This window comes from Aulonocara stuartgranti (assembly GCF_965226115.1).
Source record: "Aulonocara stuartgranti genome assembly, chromosome: 7".
In the NCBI taxonomy this organism is placed as follows: Eukaryota; Metazoa; Chordata; class Actinopteri; order Cichliformes; family Cichlidae; genus Aulonocara; species Aulonocara stuartgranti.
Genome location: NC_138945.1, coordinates 65,453,568 through 65,471,156, shown reverse-complemented (window position 1 = coordinate 65,471,156; position 17,589 = coordinate 65,453,568). Strand labels below are relative to the sequence as shown.

Sequence of the window (17,589 nt, the reverse complement as noted above, 5' to 3'; positions counted from 1 at the left end):
GATAACAACATTTTGTGGGTGTGTGTTAATTGTGTCCGTGTTTAAATGTCTACATATGTGAGCACCTCGGGATTCCTTTCAGTCTTTAACACAGCCAAGCATTCTCAGTTCAACATTGTTCCTTGGTGGTGGTAACCATGGCGACTCCTTAACAACTGCTGTCACCACAGCCCTTGCCATTCCCTGCCCAAAACACAACACACATGCGCACACACACACACACACACACACACACACACACACACACACACACACACACACACACACACACACACACACACTGCAAATACCATGACCACTCAGAGAGCATTTTGAAACTGCCCTTGGAGAAGGCAGAGGGTTGGGAAAACACTGATTGAATGAGACACAAATCAATATCCAAATATTAATATAACAAATCAAAACAGAGTATTATGCTACTCGTGATATTTATGTCCAATGAAGATAAATTAATGTCAGTATTAGGTTTGGAGGGTGGCATGAAAAAGCAGCTACTCTAATGGCACTGCTATTGTCTTGACAGTAATTTTAAATGGATGCATGTCTGCAACAAACGCTTTTAGCCTTTTTTGTAGAAGTGTAAACTTTAAAAGAACAAACTATCGGTTCACTCTAAAAGCCTTTGTTTCTCTTGTTCCTCTTGACTTTTAGGGATATACTTAAGTCTAACAAATTTTTCCACTCTGATTAGCATCTGCCTGCTTCCCACTCTAACTCCATTCTACACCACAGACTACTATGACATTTCAAGCACATCTGACCAGTGCTTAAATTTGCACATAACAATCATTCCCAAACCTCAGACTGCCACTGCCCGAGTTTGAAATGCAAATATCTTCTGCAGCCCACCCAAGTCTTTACTCGTGACTGATGTTGAACTTGATTCTCCATCAACAGCTTTAGATTAAGATTCAGGTTAAGATCCAAGAGGATTAAGGTTTACAATAGTTTACTTGTTAAATTATCCCATATGGAAAAGAAATAGTAAAAACTTATAAAAGACTTGTATAAGATGTGGCCTATTTCATATAGTGAATCATATAAGGCTTATATGATTTACTCATGAAAGTGGCCACTTTCTCATTACTTTCATATATTGTTTTAGGAAGTATCCAAAACATACAAGTTTCATTTATATAATATTTCAAGGGATCTTATATCTGTTTTCACTCTTGTATGCTTTTCATACAAGTTTCACACAAGACAGATACAAACTTTATAAGATTTATATATATCTTTTCCATATGGGATATGTCCCTGTCTACTAAATCTTTTTACATTTTGTAATAAATGAGTATTTCAGTTAACTGATTTTGTTTTAAACGTATTTTTATCCTTCTGTATATTATTGTATACTACTATTCTTATTATATATATTGTATATCTTATTCCTCTGTCTCTCTTGCTACATTGAGCATGTGTATGACAAAAGAATTTCCCTCGGGATAAATACAGTTCTTCTTATCTTATCTTATCTTTTTTTAAACGTCTGCAATTTTTAGGGCCCACCTGCAGTATCTTCATGGCCCATGAGGTGGTGACTGCTCACACTTTGGTTAACACTGGTCTGAAAAATACAACAGAATGGGTGTTCTAGAAATGCTCTAGAAATTTGAAAAACAGTTTCTAATACACAATAATGTATTTTCTTTACCATATTTCCTATTTTCATAACATATTTGATAGCATATAGCTGGACTGTCTTTATTAAAATAAACTTTATTACTCTAGAAATAACAGAGACCATGTTTATTTCAGGAACAGTACTCAAGACCAAGTTGGATGTAGTGATGGTAAATGTGATTCTTTTTACTGAATTGAGTTTGAATGAGTCACTAACCAAAGTGAATCGGGATTTTTGGGTCATTTGAGTCACTGAGTCAGTTGACCAGAGAGTGCAAAAAATGTACATTTTCACTCAAACTTAATTTGTTTCTCTTTTCATGTAAATCCTACTGCTAAGATGAGTGATTGAAAAAGAAAAACAACTATTTTTATAGAGCAAAAAAAAAAAAAAGATTTCTAAAGGGAACATTTATTTTATTTATTTTTATTTTATTAGTATTTTCCCCAAATGTGTCAAATATGTTTTCTCATCTAAATGTCCACTGAGCTGTTCCTTAACATTGTTTGCCAACCAAGAAGAAGAAGAAGAAGAAGCTGTGAGCCAGGAGGGAGGGGTGAGGGAGGGGGTGAGTGAGTGAGTGAGTGATTGTTTATGCTACGATTCAGCCCACATTGCCCCATCGTCTGCAAAAAGTGAAAACCCCATTCCACCCTCTATGTGGAACACATCATTAATCAGCAGTGAAAACAATAGTCTAACTATGCTTCCTTGTGGCGTTCCATTTTCTATTGGCAAACTCTCCGAATAACTCCTCCCAATCCTTACTATTATTCGTCGGCCTTCCAAAAAATCCTTAACCCCTCTGAACATTCAACCATTTATACCCATTTCCCTCATTTTTATCAATAGACCTTCCCTCCACATCATATCATACGCTTTCTCTATATCAAAAAAGCCCGCCAGCACACTCTCCTTATTCACTTGTGCCTTCCTTATCTCATGTTCCACTCTGATACTGAGCCAAATATCCTTTCTTTTCTACATAGAACACTGTCAAAGGAGCTTGCAAAGAAAAGCGTCTGGACTTCTTTAAGTTGCTTGAAGACGTTTCACCTCTCATCCGAGAAGCTTCTTCAGTTCTAGGGTCAAATGGTGGAGAGTCCCAGATATAAACCTAGTGGTAGTAACCCCCCACAGAGGGACAAAAGGACCCCTGATGATCCTCTAATCGCCTGAGCCAAGGTGGGAAACTGGGCGTGGGTCCCAATCAGCCAGAGTTTCGGGTGTGTTCATTGTGAAACCTGGCCCCACCTTATCATGCGAATTCCTGAGGTCAGATGGCCCAGGATGTGAGTGGGCGTTAAGGCGTCTGGGAAGGGATCTCAAAACTGGATTATAGATGGCAGAGAGTTGGTGTCGTAAACCCCCGCCTCTGTTCAAAGATGGTCGCTCACAGTGGACATAGATGGTTCACCCGAAAGACAAAACGCCAAGACACAAACTTAACAATGTGGTGTATGCTGTACAGTGCAGCGAGGAATGCCCAGACCTCTACATTAGAGAGACCAAACAGCCACTTCACAAGCGCATGGCACAACACAGAAGAGCCACCTCCACAGGACAAGACTCAGCAGTCCATCTGCATCTTAAGGATAAAGGACACTCTTTCGAGGATGCCAATGTTCACATTTTGGACAGAGAGGACAGATGGTTTGAAAGAGGAGTGAAAGAATCCATCTATGTCCACTGTGAGCGACCATCTTTGAACAGAGGCGGGGTTTACGACACCAACTCTCTGCCATCTATAATCCAGTTTTGAGATCCCTCCCCAGACGCCTTAACGCCCACTCACATCCTGGGCCATCTGACCTCAGGAATTCGCATGATAAGGTGGGGCCAGGTTTCACAATGAACACACCCGAAACTCTGGCTGATTGGGACCCACACCCAGTTTCACACCTTGGCTCAGGCGATTAGAGGATCATCAGGGGTCCTTTTGTCCCTCTGTGGGGGGTTACCCCCACTAGGTTTATATCTGGGACTCTCCACCATTTGACCTTAGAACTGAAGAAGCTTCTCGGATGAGAGGTGAAACGTCTTCAAGCAACTTAAAGAAGTCCAGACGCTTTTCTTTGCAAGCTCCTTTGACTACGATGACCTGGATGACTGAGAGCCTTCACAGACATACATAGAACACTAATCTTTCATTTATCATTCTCTCCATTATTTTGCAGACGTTGGGTGTTAATGCTATTGGTCTGTAGTTTCCTGGTTTCGTATCTTCTTTCCCTGGTTTACGTATTGGTATTATCACTGCCTCCTTCCAGCTTTGTGGCAACTTCCCCAGGGCTATTTCCGTCAACAACCTCCATTTTAGACCCACCTACAGACACATGACTGGACAGGCGCCAAATGCAGTAAATTTGGTCCCATGTGGGTTTTGGCCCTGCAACTTCTGACTGGTTGAAGTGAGTGAACATGGCATAATTTCTGTGACCCTATTGGCTCAAACAATCAAAAAGGAGTGTCAATCATGCTAACTGGCCAAAAGAAACCAAAGTTACAGCCCCTCAGATTTTAAAGGGCCAGAGGCCAATTAAACTCTCCATGCACATGGCAGAAAAGGCCCTTTGCCATGTAAATGCGTGGTTAATTCTTCAAAAATACATATTGAAAAAACAAGCATTTTTAGGCCTCTTAGTAAAATTAATTAATTTCTGCTCTTTAATACCTAAAGAATTAAACTGACATAGTGTCCAATGTGTGCCAAAATTTGACATTTTTATACAACGTCTGGATATTCATGTATTGACAGTGCTGTAATTTTTCACTGCTTCACTTTAGAAACATAAATCTTTGCACAGATTATGTTTATATGTTGGTTACTGAATTTCTGGAATTAAATGTGATTTGAGGCATATTTTTAAAAGGGTTATATGCTAAAAAATAAATAAAAAAATTAGGCGAGGATAAGATCTACTTACTTTTTCTGTGTTCAGTCCCAGTAACTTTGACACAGTAATATCTGCTGCAATATTTATACCTCTGATGAAATTTCACAAGTGTTAGCTTTATTTTGATACCAAGATTGTATACACAGAGTCTGTAATTGCAGAGAAATAATCAATTAATTTTGGGCATTTCATTTTCGAGCAGGAAGCTCAGAAACCTCTTTGGGGCTTAAGAGGTTTTAAAGTTTTTTGGCCCTCAGGGATACCACTGACCTGGGGGTGACTCAAATATGTACAGCCAGCATTTAAGGTGCTGTGAAAACAGAAGCATGGTGCTTATAAACCTCACATTAGCAAATTAATTGGATGGGTTCCAATAGGTTGGCAGCTGGTGCTGTAATGGTTGGCACTGTTGTATTGAAGTCCTGTGGCCTTTCCTGCGTGCAGTTTGCATGTTCTCCCTTTGACTTTATGATTCTCAATGTTTCCTCCCATAATCCAAAGACAAGTATATTAGGTTGATTGGAATGTGACCCTGAAATGTTGTCTTTTTTTTAACAGTTACAAATTTTCCAAGGTGTAGTGCACTGCATGCAGTGTATGAACATTAATTTACATTTTACAGTCAGCTGAGAGACTCCATGAATTAAGCGTGTTGTGAGGAATTAACATGTTTTGTGTGTGTCTTTTCATTTATTTGCACATGTGTTTGTGATGCCACATTAAACTGCCTACCAGCTGCGATCTAACCTTCTAGGCGTGGAGAACAAAATACTAACAGGGGAACCTTTAAATTTTACATCTGACAGAATTATAGATGTCCCCATGCTCAGATTTTTAGGCCAGAGACCACATCAAATAAATCTGAAAGCAAATACATAGATATTAATCTTTATAGAGGAAAGATCACACACATACAAGTAATGCGGTTTCACAATCCTTGGAGAACATTTGATATCGTAACGTTCTCAGTTTTAGGACTAAACAGACCCAAAGCCTCTTGCACACACAATGATGACACCATGTGACCACAACACATTTATAGTGACCCATGCTGAGGACGAAGGTAGTGTGGAAACAGGTCCTCAATGTAATCGTCCAACAGTTCAAACATAAAAACAAGTCACTCCTCTGACATGCAACATTTAAGCATAGATATTTAAAAGATGAGCTTTTTGTTTTTACAGCAATACAGTAACAGTAAGACACATGAGAAAACATCTGTGGATATATACATTAACTTACATTATCAATAGCTCTGTTTTTATGAACAATATTTACAGAGTTACGGTAAAAGAACAAGTCCTCTTTCCCACCAAGTTGCCTAAAGTTACGTGCTTCAGTCACATTACAGCTGGTTGTCTTGTTTGGCTTTAGGGATTAATCATCTCAGGTCTACAGTAAGTGACTGACAAATATACAAATGAACTTGTCTGTACAGGGGCCACATGTGTAGGCAAATAAAAACGTGAGGCTGAACTTCCTTCCTCATATCCAGGGATAAACTGATGGCTTATCACATTATGCTGATGTTGTTTATTACCTCATTACATCGGTTGAATGTTCTCCTCTGAGTTTCTGTAGCCTCAGCTGATCCTGATCAGTTTGACTTGTAACAGAGTGTAACACTACTTAGCTGATAGATTTTTGCTGAATAAGGGACACAGTTACAGTCATATATGTTATTGGCAAGTTGTGGCATAATACTGTACAGCTATCGTATGAATGTCATGTTAGTAGACATGTATCAACAAGGCAAACAGACAGACAGACGTGTTAACCATCTGTGCTAACAAGAAGCATTTTAGCAACTGATGAGCGTCATGGAGAGCAAGATCACGACACCTGATTTCACCTCGAAATCATTCATTGCTCAGATGCATATAAATATAATGTCACAATTCTGATTGCTCTCTGCTAAATCTTCTTAGTTTCTGGGTTTAGGAAACTCAGAAGTTCAGACAATTGATCCCTTGGAGGAGGACAGGTGGATGGACTGGATGCGAATAGCTAAGGTTTTCTCCAAGTCTCGCAGGATGTCACAGCCGGGGCTGTCGGGTGGTGCGTCATACAGCAGCTGTTTGAAGGGCTCCAACTCAATCAGGATTACCATATTCTTCAGAAAGTAACCCTCTATATAGGATGCTAGATCTGGAGCATCGAGAAACTGAAGGACAGGGAGAATATATATATCAACTTTTTCAGAATATCACTGATTTTACGTCACTTGAGCACCACTGCAACACCGCAAAATGCTTCACAGCACAGTATTAATTTTTTACCTTGGTGTGATTGTAGATCTCAACACAAGTGTCTGTGTTGATGTTCTTAGAGCAGATAATCTCACAATGCCTTTGCAGCGCCTCCAACTGGAAAAACTTTGCTGCTGACAGAAGCTGAAAAAACAACAACAAAACAACTCAAAATTCAAGTTCAAATTGTAGTTTTTTTATTTAACTAAAAAGAAATGATGATAGACATGTTTATGATCCGTTACTCAAGACACTAATGATCTAACCTCCATAACATCAGTGTTCCTGATGTGCAGAGCTTCTGTCCCTCCACAGTACAGATACTGCATGACAAGCTGATAAGATAAGATCCATAATTTACAGAGTGCACATAGAAAAGAAAACACAACATATATATTTAAAGGAACATGTGGCTAACATTTACTTACAATGTCTGCCTTATCAAAACATAATAACACTACCTGAAATATTTGAAATTTGACATTGCTGATTTCAATGCATGTGTTTTCACCACATGGTCTGTTAGCTAGAAGAGTTTTGAATCTGTAGAGAATGATAAAGAGACAAAAGGAGAGAAATATCACGGGTTGGTTAACTTGGTCATGTTTTAAGAACTCACTGAATGGAAATAAACACTACTAACATACAACAGCAGGGAGAATACACAAGAGTGGAGACCAAATTAACTGCCATTCTATTACTTCTTTCTATAATATTGTAATTTGCCTTATGTGCCTTTACTTATACCCTACTTTGGTATAAATAAATAAAATAAAATAGAGTTAAAAATCCCTTCAAGATTACAGAAGAAGAAAAAAAGACTAGAGATTCACCTGATAAAGTTCAAAACATCAGAACTCACAAACACATTAAATCAAAAGTATTTTGCTATATTAAAAACAAGTCAGAGTTGGGGTAATCATATTTAGCAGGACCTTAGGGTTACAAAATATACTGTGTAAACATTCAACATGTGCATTTTAAAGGCAGAGGTTTAAATACCTGTTGGAAGCTGTGAAAAGCAGAACTTTGTGGGCGTAAAAAGGTTTCCCCTCCACCAAAAAGGTCACATCAGACATTTCTTTATTGTTCAGGAAGTGGGGATCTGAAAGACACATGACCAGAAAAACTTTATGTTTTTCTGATTTTCATAAAAAGAGCAAATGGAGTGTTCAACCTAGCCTTGTCACTCGTTCTACACCCAGTTCAGCTCCATGCAGCTGATTGTATTAATAATAATAATAATAATAATACATTTTGTTTGAGGGCGCCTTTCAGAAACCCAAGGTCACCTTACAAAAAACACAATTGATAAAAGGAACAGTAGTCATAAAATACATAAAATAAGTTAAAATTACAAAACTGAGCGTGACAACAGATACAATCAGCATTAAAGCGAATAAGCCAGTTTAAACAGATGTGTTTTGAGCTGTGTCTTAAATACGGAGAGGGAGTCAATATTTCTTAGTGCAGGAGGAGGAGAGTTCCAGAGCCGGGGAGCAGAGCGACTGAAAGCTCTGTACCCCATAGTAATAAGCAGTGTTGGTCAAGTTACTTGAAAAAAGTAATCAGTAACTAATTACTGATTACTTCCCCAAAAAAGTAATCCCGTTACTTTACTGATTACTTATTTTCAAAAGTAATTAATTACTTAGTTACTTAGTTACTTTTTTAAAAACACGATTTACAACCTGAATAGGTGATAAAGCGATAGATCTTTCAGCCCAATTCTACTTTTTCTGCATAATCCATCATACAAAATGTAATCAAATGGAAAAGTCTCTTTTTAAAACTTGTTTTATTAGTTTTAATCTTTTAACTTTATGCATCAAGCAAAAAATGTAATTATCTGCAACATTCTCTGACTTGAAGAAATTTGTTTTAAACCTTTTAAACCTATTTTCTGCACATTCCAGCACATAATTTTTTGTGTGTGTGTGTGTGTTTACACTCAGTCTTTCAAATAGATGCAAGTAAAACACAGCAGAAAATAAATAAAGTCAAAGACTCAGCGGTCCTGTTGCTCTATTTTCACCTGTAAAGCAGGAGTTGGGTAGGCGGAGGTTTACCCTGGTGCAGGTGTGCCGCAGCGGTCAGTGGAAGAATCTGCGAGTTTCTCTGTGAGTTTCCCATTATGTCGTAGCTACTCGGTGCTTGCTTGGAAGTTTAGGGGGTTTTTTTCGCTGTAAAAAGAAGTTTTTTTCCCACGCACAAGGGACACTAATGTTTTTGTCACTTTTTATGGAATCAAACTCAAAGTAAGGTCAGTACTTCCACGCTTTAAATGCTGCACGCTCATACTCTCTCCCGCACTCGATATATGATCCATTGTTGATCTGCACACAGCTGTTGTCACGAACGTCGCACTCGCTTACGTCACTGTCATGAGACATTCTCGCAAAAAAATCATGGTTTTAGTAACGCAGCGTTCCTACGGGAAAGTAACGGTAATCTAATTACCGTTTTTTGCCATAGTAATCACTTACTTTACTCGTTACTTGAAAAAAGTAATCGGATTACAGTAACGCATTACTGCCCATCTCTGGTAATAAGGTGTGAGGACGGAACGGTAAGATGAATAGCAGATGATGATCTGAGAGGGCGGGAAACAGTGGCGATATGGAGCAGGTCACACAAATATGAAGGAGCAGATTTATGGATACATTTGAACGTGAGAAGTAAGATTTTAAAGTTTATCCTGGCTTCTATGGGCAAACAGTGAAGCTGCTGAAGAACTGCGGTAATATGAGCACTTAACGGAGTGCAAGTTATGACCCGAGCTGCAGAATTTTGAAGAAGTTGGAGTTTATGAACTCCAACTTCTTCAAAATTCTGCAGCTCGGAATTTTGACCTGAAAAGTTCTATTCCAGTTTCTGAACACTAGATGGTGTCGTGCACACTTTCTAATCTGCATTTACTAGTAAGGGCAGACTAAAAAAGACAAGACAAATGATTCTGATGCTCCTGCTGCGTGCCTGTATGTATGTGAATACACTTTAATAATTAAATGAAATGATGAAGAAATATGCTCACCCAAACGTGATGACTGCTTCTTCTTGATCTCTGCCAGTTTGGGGATGGGGTAAGGGCCGTAACACTGAGTGAAGATCGCAGCCAACTGCTGGCTGATCACTTCATTCTGACAAAACACAGACAGAGTGACAGAAGAGGGTAAGCAGAGCTCACCTTGGATGCATCATGCTAAGCCAGCATCCAGGAGTCTATGTTATGTAAGAGCATAAGCACATACTGCACGGCGCGCCTCTCCCACACAAACAGCCCCGACGCAAATACCAAGAGAGGTTAAACTTCTGCAGCCTTACCAGGCTTAGCATCCACTTCATTCAAGCAGTCGTTCCAGTAAAACTTGTATTTATGGATATTTCACACATTACAAGGGGATCAGATAGATATCAGACTTATTTTTCACACCCACACGTCCTTAGAGGTTGCTGTGGTGGGAAATACAGCGACAGGCTGAGCTACTGTAGGAGTGAGATTAAGAGGAAAAGACAGGAGATTTTCTTACCCTTCTAAACTTTTCACTTGTGTGTGTGCAGAGGCAAAGTGAAGGTAAGGCATGCTACAGCACAAGCCTCATGTGTGCAGTCATCCTGCTTGAATGTAACAAACTTCTAACAAATAAGTATTTCTGCATTGTCTTCAAAATTTTCTATGCTGACAAGAGAGATATACAGATATACATTTAATCAACGTTATCTAAAATGAACTAAACACTAAGAGGCTGAATGAATGCTTCAGAGGAACATGGCAACAGAGTGTCTGGTACAGAAAAGACAAACGGCCTGTACCTTGATGTCTGTGGACCTCAAGGTGATGCAAGCAGAGCCTCTCTCAGAGATGAGGGCCAGTGGCCCGAGCCATACATCAACCAAGACAGAAACAAGGACTGACACTGCAGCAATCCAGCGAAGCATAGCATGTTTGGAGTGTACGAGTATATGAGTATGTGCGTGTGTGCATGTGAGAGAGGTATGCTGCTGGTATCAGACCCATGCACGTGAGTCTCTGTGGCTCTGCTTGTGTATTTCAGTTATATGAGTGTATGCACACTCACACTCTGAAACTGTGCAGTGTTTTTTTTCTCATATCAGCAATGACAGCTAACCTATCATGCCATCAGGGCATTATCAAGATTAAGTCACAGCAGACAAAGCTAAGATGAGTGCCAGAACAAGGACAACAATGAGCTGGGTGAACTCTAACATTGCCTACCAAGGGATCCTAAGCTGAAGTAATGAGACGAGGGCCTAATATGATAAACTGCAACAGAGAGGAACGGGCGTCTATCAGAAATCATTATCATTTTACGTAATAGATATTGAGTAAGCCACTGGGGCTCTGTCGGTCACCGTGAAGCTAATGACCTGACTATGTAATAGCATTACTACAAAAAAAGAGGAGGACATGACTGTGGTTTAGTGAAGAGCAGACACTTAAGAGGATGGAGACTAAAGTGTAGCTCTGAAGAAAATGTTCTTACTTTTACGGTAATGATCCAATATGTCGTGACACTTGCCTGTGTTTTATGTTAACAGGAAACACACACAGGGCAGTACCTTGCTGGCTCTGAGGATCTGGAACATAAGAGGCAGGCCATGCGTAATGAGCTCCTCGGTGTACTCCTCTTCCTCAATGCAGCTGAACTCTTTCAGAAGACCCTGGATCAGAGGTCGGCGGTGCTGATGGAAACATGTGCGCAGAGACTCCAGCCAAGTGTGCAAAGTCCATGGGACTCCTAAGTTTCACAAGTACACCAATATGAAATACATTTCATACAATATAAGATACTGTAGAAGTCGCATGCATGCATTTCCAGAAAACCCACCAAGACTCCGTATATCTATGGTGATGTCTACATGCCCATGTTCAGCACTGTGGTACATGGCTTCCTTCAGAGCTTTAAGTTTGGCTTTTCCAGTTCTGATCAGATCCATCTGAGACATGCTTCTGCCTTCCAGCTCTGAGCCTTCTGCGAGAATCTCTTCCAATGACAAGACATCTCCTTTCCCTTTCTCTGTGTGGGACAACAGCTTGCGAAACACATTTCTACAAATCAAAAAAGGCAAAAGAACAAAAGCAGAGAAAAAAACTGCGATTAGACTGAACGGATTTCAGGACTCTATTTGACTGATTTTTTTTTACCAAAAATACGTTTGCATCTCCGGCCCTGAATCAGAAGTGGGCTAGATTTTTTTATTTAAATGGAAGGACTTAAACATGATATGATAGTAATTGGGGGTCGTTACTGTTGTAGTCTGCTGGCAAGTTAAAATAAATCAATGGAAATAGCTGCATTTTGATGAATGGGAGAACGAGTCCATAAGAAGAAACAAAAACCCAGAGGGTTTATACAAAGAGCTTTATATTTGTGGCATGTAAAGTATACTATATTCAGTGGTAAACAGCAATTACACACATGGGCTTTTATACAATTTCATGCAAAATATAAATAAAGATGCTTTTAGTTTTAAAATCCAAAAATACAGCTGTCTAGCCTGAAAAATAACTAGCAAAAACCAAAAACAAACAAAAAAACTGCTGGTTTTGACATAATGCTATATTTTACAGGTCTATATTTCAGAATGATGATTTCCACCTACTTTGCAAGAACAACCACATAATTTGACACAAAATGAAGTGGAAACATATCATTCAAATGGAAAATTCTCTGCTAATTACAATTTTTGCTTACTGGCAGCAAGAAAGACAAAGACACAAAAACAGAGACCGTTTATACAGATAAGCTCGTAAAGCAAAGTACTAACAGAAACTATTCTGGATCGATTATTAAAAGACAATACAGTATTGTACAGAGTACACTGTTTGCAGTGTAACCCTGTCAGTTTTGCCATTTTGTTAAGCCAAACTTTTAAAATAGTTTTGGAGAGTTTTAAGTCTTAACAATACTTTGAAAACAACAGAAAGACAACAGGAGGTTACTCATGCAGGAAACTGAAGACCTGTGGTGCTAATTTTACAGACATCCTCTAAGGAAGTTGTGTTTGTACATAAATAAGAGTACACAGTACACAGTGCTTGTATGTTTGCTGTTGAAGGGAACATGAATGCATTCGTCACCTACCTGTGCCCATGTGCTGCTGCCAGGCTATAGGAGTTCATATCGCCTTGTGGTGCAGTAGAAATTCCATTGCGGTACATAGTTCCCACCATGGGGTCAGCGCCTCGCTCCAGCAGCAAACTCACCAGCTCAAAGTTACCTGCACATGAAAAATGACTGGCTCAGTTAAACACGCACACACACACGGAAATAATAAGATTAAACGAAAATGAGACCGAGAGAAAGATGAGAGAGAAGCACACGTTTCATCATTTGTTCCACATTCATGGCTCTATTTGTCTTTATTCTTCCAGCCCCCAGGAGAAGCAAGCTTCTAAACTTGTAATTCAGCCACTGATCATGCTGACACTCAGGTGTTGTTATCAGCTGAGTATAGATGGCCAGCTGCTGCTGACAGCATGGTGTGATACAGTTGGGCAGGAAGATGGGAGTCCTGCTGTGTCTTAGTACCTGCAGCAGCAGCCAGCTGCAGCGGTGTCTCCGTGTAGTTCTCCATCCCATCCTGCAGGGAGCCTTCCACGTTGGCTTTGGCATCCAGCAGCAGCTGCAGGTGAGGATGCAGGTGAGCATGATTGACAAAGAGAGAGAGACAAAGAAGAAGACAAGAGAGCAGAGTGAGGGGGAGAGGAAGAGTCATTTGCTAATGAGTCTAATTTGATGTCAGGATGGTTAGTTTAAAACTGGCTAGTTTAAAACACTGCCTATTATTTTACCTCTTTAAAACAGAAGTGCTACTTTTGGAGAAATAAACTAAATAGATGAAAGTCAAATGTATGATCGTCAATTTTGGCCAACTTTAAGCTTAGTTTTCTTTTTGTCTGCATGTTAAAGGTTGCTAATTTTCCATTAGTTTCTTTATTTTCACATTACAAAATTGTACAAATATGTATATATATATATATACATATATATATATATATATATACATATAGTGTCAAATATGTATATATATATATATATATATATATATATATATATATATATAATAGGAAGCGAAACTACAACCAAAAAAGCTGGAAAAACTCAATTACAGACAATCCAGGAACTGAATCCTTTTTTCTTGAATATTTTAAATACATACAGACAATGTTTCCACACCTAAAGACATGTTCCTAACTTTACCGTATGTAGGCTGTTTCAGCGATATAAAAGAAACCTGGCTGCTGCAGCAAAATCTGTTACTGTCGGCCCAAATTCTGCTTTAGCAAGCTCTGAAGGCTTGAAAGATTTAGCGCCTGGCACATACACTTATGGGATGCTGTTATAGGTTCTTTGAGGCACTCTTCAAGTGTCTTTCAGTACCTCTTCCCCAAAAACCAGAGAACACACAGAAATGTGCAGGTTGCCTGTTATATTTCTAGCCATTTTAAGATGTGTATGATTATAATAAGAATTGAACCAGCCTACATTCAGGACCCTTTCAGGCCAGTCCAGTTTAACTTTACTTTATCAACATTCAGATAATTCACCTGTACTATACTTCTAGGAAGACTTATTTTCAGCGAAAGTAAACTGCTCTTCAAGTTCTTCATATAAACAGATCCTATCAGAAATAAACAGAAGACTTAAAATGACACTGACTGCAGGATATTTGATGATAATAAATCAATTTCATTAAAATTGTTCATTTATTTATTTATTTTTAATGAGATAATGATCTAGACCATCTCCTTAATGAAAGATATTTCATGAATTTGTTACATTTTAATGGTAATACTTTCTATGACTTTACACCAAATTGACTCTTTTTTAACTTCAGGGTTTCAGTTTTCTGATGCCCTCAAAGACCAAACTGTAGCACTACCAAAACATTTTCCGCTGGACTTTAATGATTCAAAATCAGATCCCTCAGAGGGCAAACAGAAATAGTTAAATGAGTTCGATAACAATTAGGCTGCTGTGTTTCCATTTTCCACTTGCTAAACTCAGTTTGATCCATTTGCTCAAAAGTGCAAATTGACTGGAGGTAGCCATGTGCTGACCTAAAGCATGGCTGCACAATTGCCCTCTTTAAATGTGTAAAGCTCATGTTGTATATATTTAGCAACTAGGTCATTTTCACAAATGGAAAATAAAGAGAGAAAGAGAGAGAGAGAGGAGAAAACTCTTAGTGGAGAGCAGTCATCATCACCACTGAGAAGCTTTGATGACAGAAATGGCAATGATGACCAACCATGAGCTGAAGCACAACAAAAGGTCACGATGAGAGAATCACAGGTGAGAAAGAATGTCACTACCTGCACCACAGGCACATGTCCGTGTAACACAGCGAAAGTGAGGGGCGTCGCCTGCCGTGTTTCGGGAAAGACTGAGGGGTGCTTGTGCACTGAGTTTGGCACCTGGGGAAGGGACACAGGTAGGTGGGTTGGGTAGGTAGGAGGGACAAAGGTGAGGGAGAGAGATACGAAGCCATTAAATCTACTGCATGGCCTACGAGGCACAAGACAAGCAGCTGAAGGGAGGGGAGAAGGGGAGAGAGCAAGCTCTACAGGAGAAACTAGAGTAATTAACCAGGAATCATGGGGCTGCAGAGGACATCCCGCCACTGTGTTTGCCTCCTAATGAACACGATGAATTGATCTGTCTAGTTAGGCCTTGTCCTAATGGTTCCACCCTCACTTTTCACCCTCTGCTTTGGCTTTTTCTGACAGCGCTCTGAATTGACCTCTCCCAGGCTCAGCTCGTTGGCCAGATTTAACCCTTGTGTGGTGTTCGTATTTTTGTTACTCAGCCAGTGTTCATGGGTCTGGTGGACCCGCTAGAGTTTTGGCTTTCCAAATTAACACTATCAAACAATTTTATGTTAAATTACTCAACAGATGTTTACTTCATCCCAATTACAAGACATATGAACAGCAAACATGGTTAATTTTTTCCCTTTACCTTTGTTAGATCACATTTATGAATTAATGTGCTTCTCGTTTTTCTTTTATATAAAATGTTATAAATAAATCAGTTATAATCAAGTGGAGTGAGTGGAAAGACACAACACATTTACACGTGAAAAAATAATTAATTGTTTAATTTTTCTTTTGAAAAAAACTGAACACGGGTCTCACAGACCCGAACACCATACAAGGGTTAAAAACTAAAAATGTGACATACACGAGACACAGGAGCATGAACAAAGCACAAAGGGACATGTTTTTACTTAGACTGCTCTGGGAGAAAACGAGGCTGGGATGTCCATTAGATTTTATGAATTGGTACTTAATAGTGTCATGTTGTTGTATGAATCAGGTACCAGCTGAATACAGAAGAGTATACAGGCGAAATACACATGAGGGGGGCATGTGAAGTGCAATGAAACAATAATAGTATTTTTTATTACTTATTGTAGTTACTGTATATTGTGTAAGCTGGCCAAGGTTTTCCTCTGCAAGAGCTACAGTCTATGTCAGACTGAGAAGAGATTCTCTGTTGGAGCAATCTTACATAATAAGTGTCAAGAGCACAAGGTAATAGCACTTGAACCAACACTGAAGTCAATGTAGACTATATAGGCAAGCATTATGGAAATTCCCCTTAAGTATGACAGGTCCTTCATCCTTACATGAGTCCACCTGTCAGCACTTTGGGGACATAACCCTTATCTTCTACATGTCCCTCGAGAACACCATCCTCTGAGTTTGGGGAGATCATCCCAAAGTTCCCATTTGCTATTTTGGCTTATTCAATATTCCATAATTAGTAAGTAATTATGGATCATTTTGGATCGGAAAATTATTAGTTCACTTAAACTTTTCCCACTACTGGAACCTGTAGTATTAGTCCGCAGGGTCTTTTTTTTTCTGATGTCATTTCCTATTTATCATTGGTACCCGATTCATGCAATGAAAGTACACGATACATTTTGAAACAAAATTCATACATAATACATTTCTAAAAATGGAAATACACATGCCTGAAATGAATATTAAAGTGGGTCTTTAGGTTTTAGTCGTTGACAGTGCTTTGTGCTTTGGCCAGCTGTCATGAATGCAGTGGGCTGCAAATCAACTCTGACACAATAGCTGATGGGACATGTTGTTGCTGAAGTGACTAACGGAGATCAGGATCATGAGACCTCAACCGAATGACCTCGGGGAAGGGGAGAGAGCAAGCTCTACAGGAGAAACTAGAGTAATTAACCAGGAATCATGGGGCTGCAGAGGACATCCCGCCACTGTGTTTGCCTCCTAATGAACACGATGAATTGATCTGTCTAGTTAGGCCTTGTCCTAATGGTTCCACCCTCACTTTTCACCCTCTGCTTTGGCTTTTTCTGACAGCGCTCTGAATTGACCTCTCCCAGGCTCAGCTCGTTGGCCAGATTTAACCCTTGTGTGGTGTTCGTATTTTTGTTACTCAGCCAGTGTTCATGGGTCTGGTGGACCCGCTAGAGTTTTGGCTTTCCAAATTAACACTATCAAACAATTTTATGTTAAATTACTCAACAGATGTTTACTTCATCCCAATTACAAGACATATGAACAGCAAACATGGTTAATTTTTTCCCTTTACCTTTGTTAGATCACATTTATGAATTAATGTGCTTCTCGTTTTTCTTTTATATAAAATGTTATAAATAAATCAGTTATAATCAAGTGGAGTGAGTGGAAAGACACAACACATTTACACGTGAAAAAATAATTAATTGTTTAATTTTTCTTTTGAAAAAAACTGAACACGGGTCTCACAGACCCGAACACCATACAAGGGTTAAAAACTAAAAA

At 39.2% G+C, this 17,589-nt stretch overlaps 1 protein-coding gene across 2 annotated transcripts in view; it reads right to left on the bottom strand.

Moving 5' to 3' along the window:
* Window positions 1–5,393: 5,393 nt before the first annotated feature.
* Window positions 5,394–17,589, bottom strand: part of btbd11b (BTB (POZ) domain containing 11b) — a 75,891-nt gene continuing 63,695 nt past the window's right edge. Inside the window, exons 7-17 of one of the 2 annotated variants that reach the window (XM_082539938.1) lie at window positions 15,112–15,213; window positions 13,325–13,418; window positions 12,878–13,013; window positions 11,621–11,841; window positions 11,352–11,530; window positions 9,805–9,910; window positions 7,773–7,875; window positions 7,232–7,313; window positions 7,037–7,105; window positions 6,801–6,914; window positions 5,394–6,685 (exon numbers count right to left, since the gene is read on the bottom strand). In XM_082539938.1, the coding sequence (XP_082396064.1) occupies window positions 6,476–6,685; window positions 6,801–6,914; window positions 7,037–7,105; window positions 7,232–7,313; window positions 7,773–7,875; window positions 9,805–9,910; window positions 11,352–11,530; window positions 11,621–11,841; window positions 12,878–13,013; window positions 13,325–13,418; window positions 15,112–15,213 (1,416 nt within the window). In that variant the 3' untranslated portion in view covers window positions 5,394–6,475. The remainder of the gene's footprint in view (window positions 6,686–6,800; window positions 6,915–7,036; window positions 7,106–7,231; window positions 7,314–7,772; window positions 7,876–9,804; window positions 9,911–11,351; window positions 11,531–11,620; window positions 11,842–12,877; window positions 13,014–13,324; window positions 13,419–15,111; window positions 15,214–17,589) is intronic. The other variant, XM_082539939.1, reaches the window with a different exon arrangement.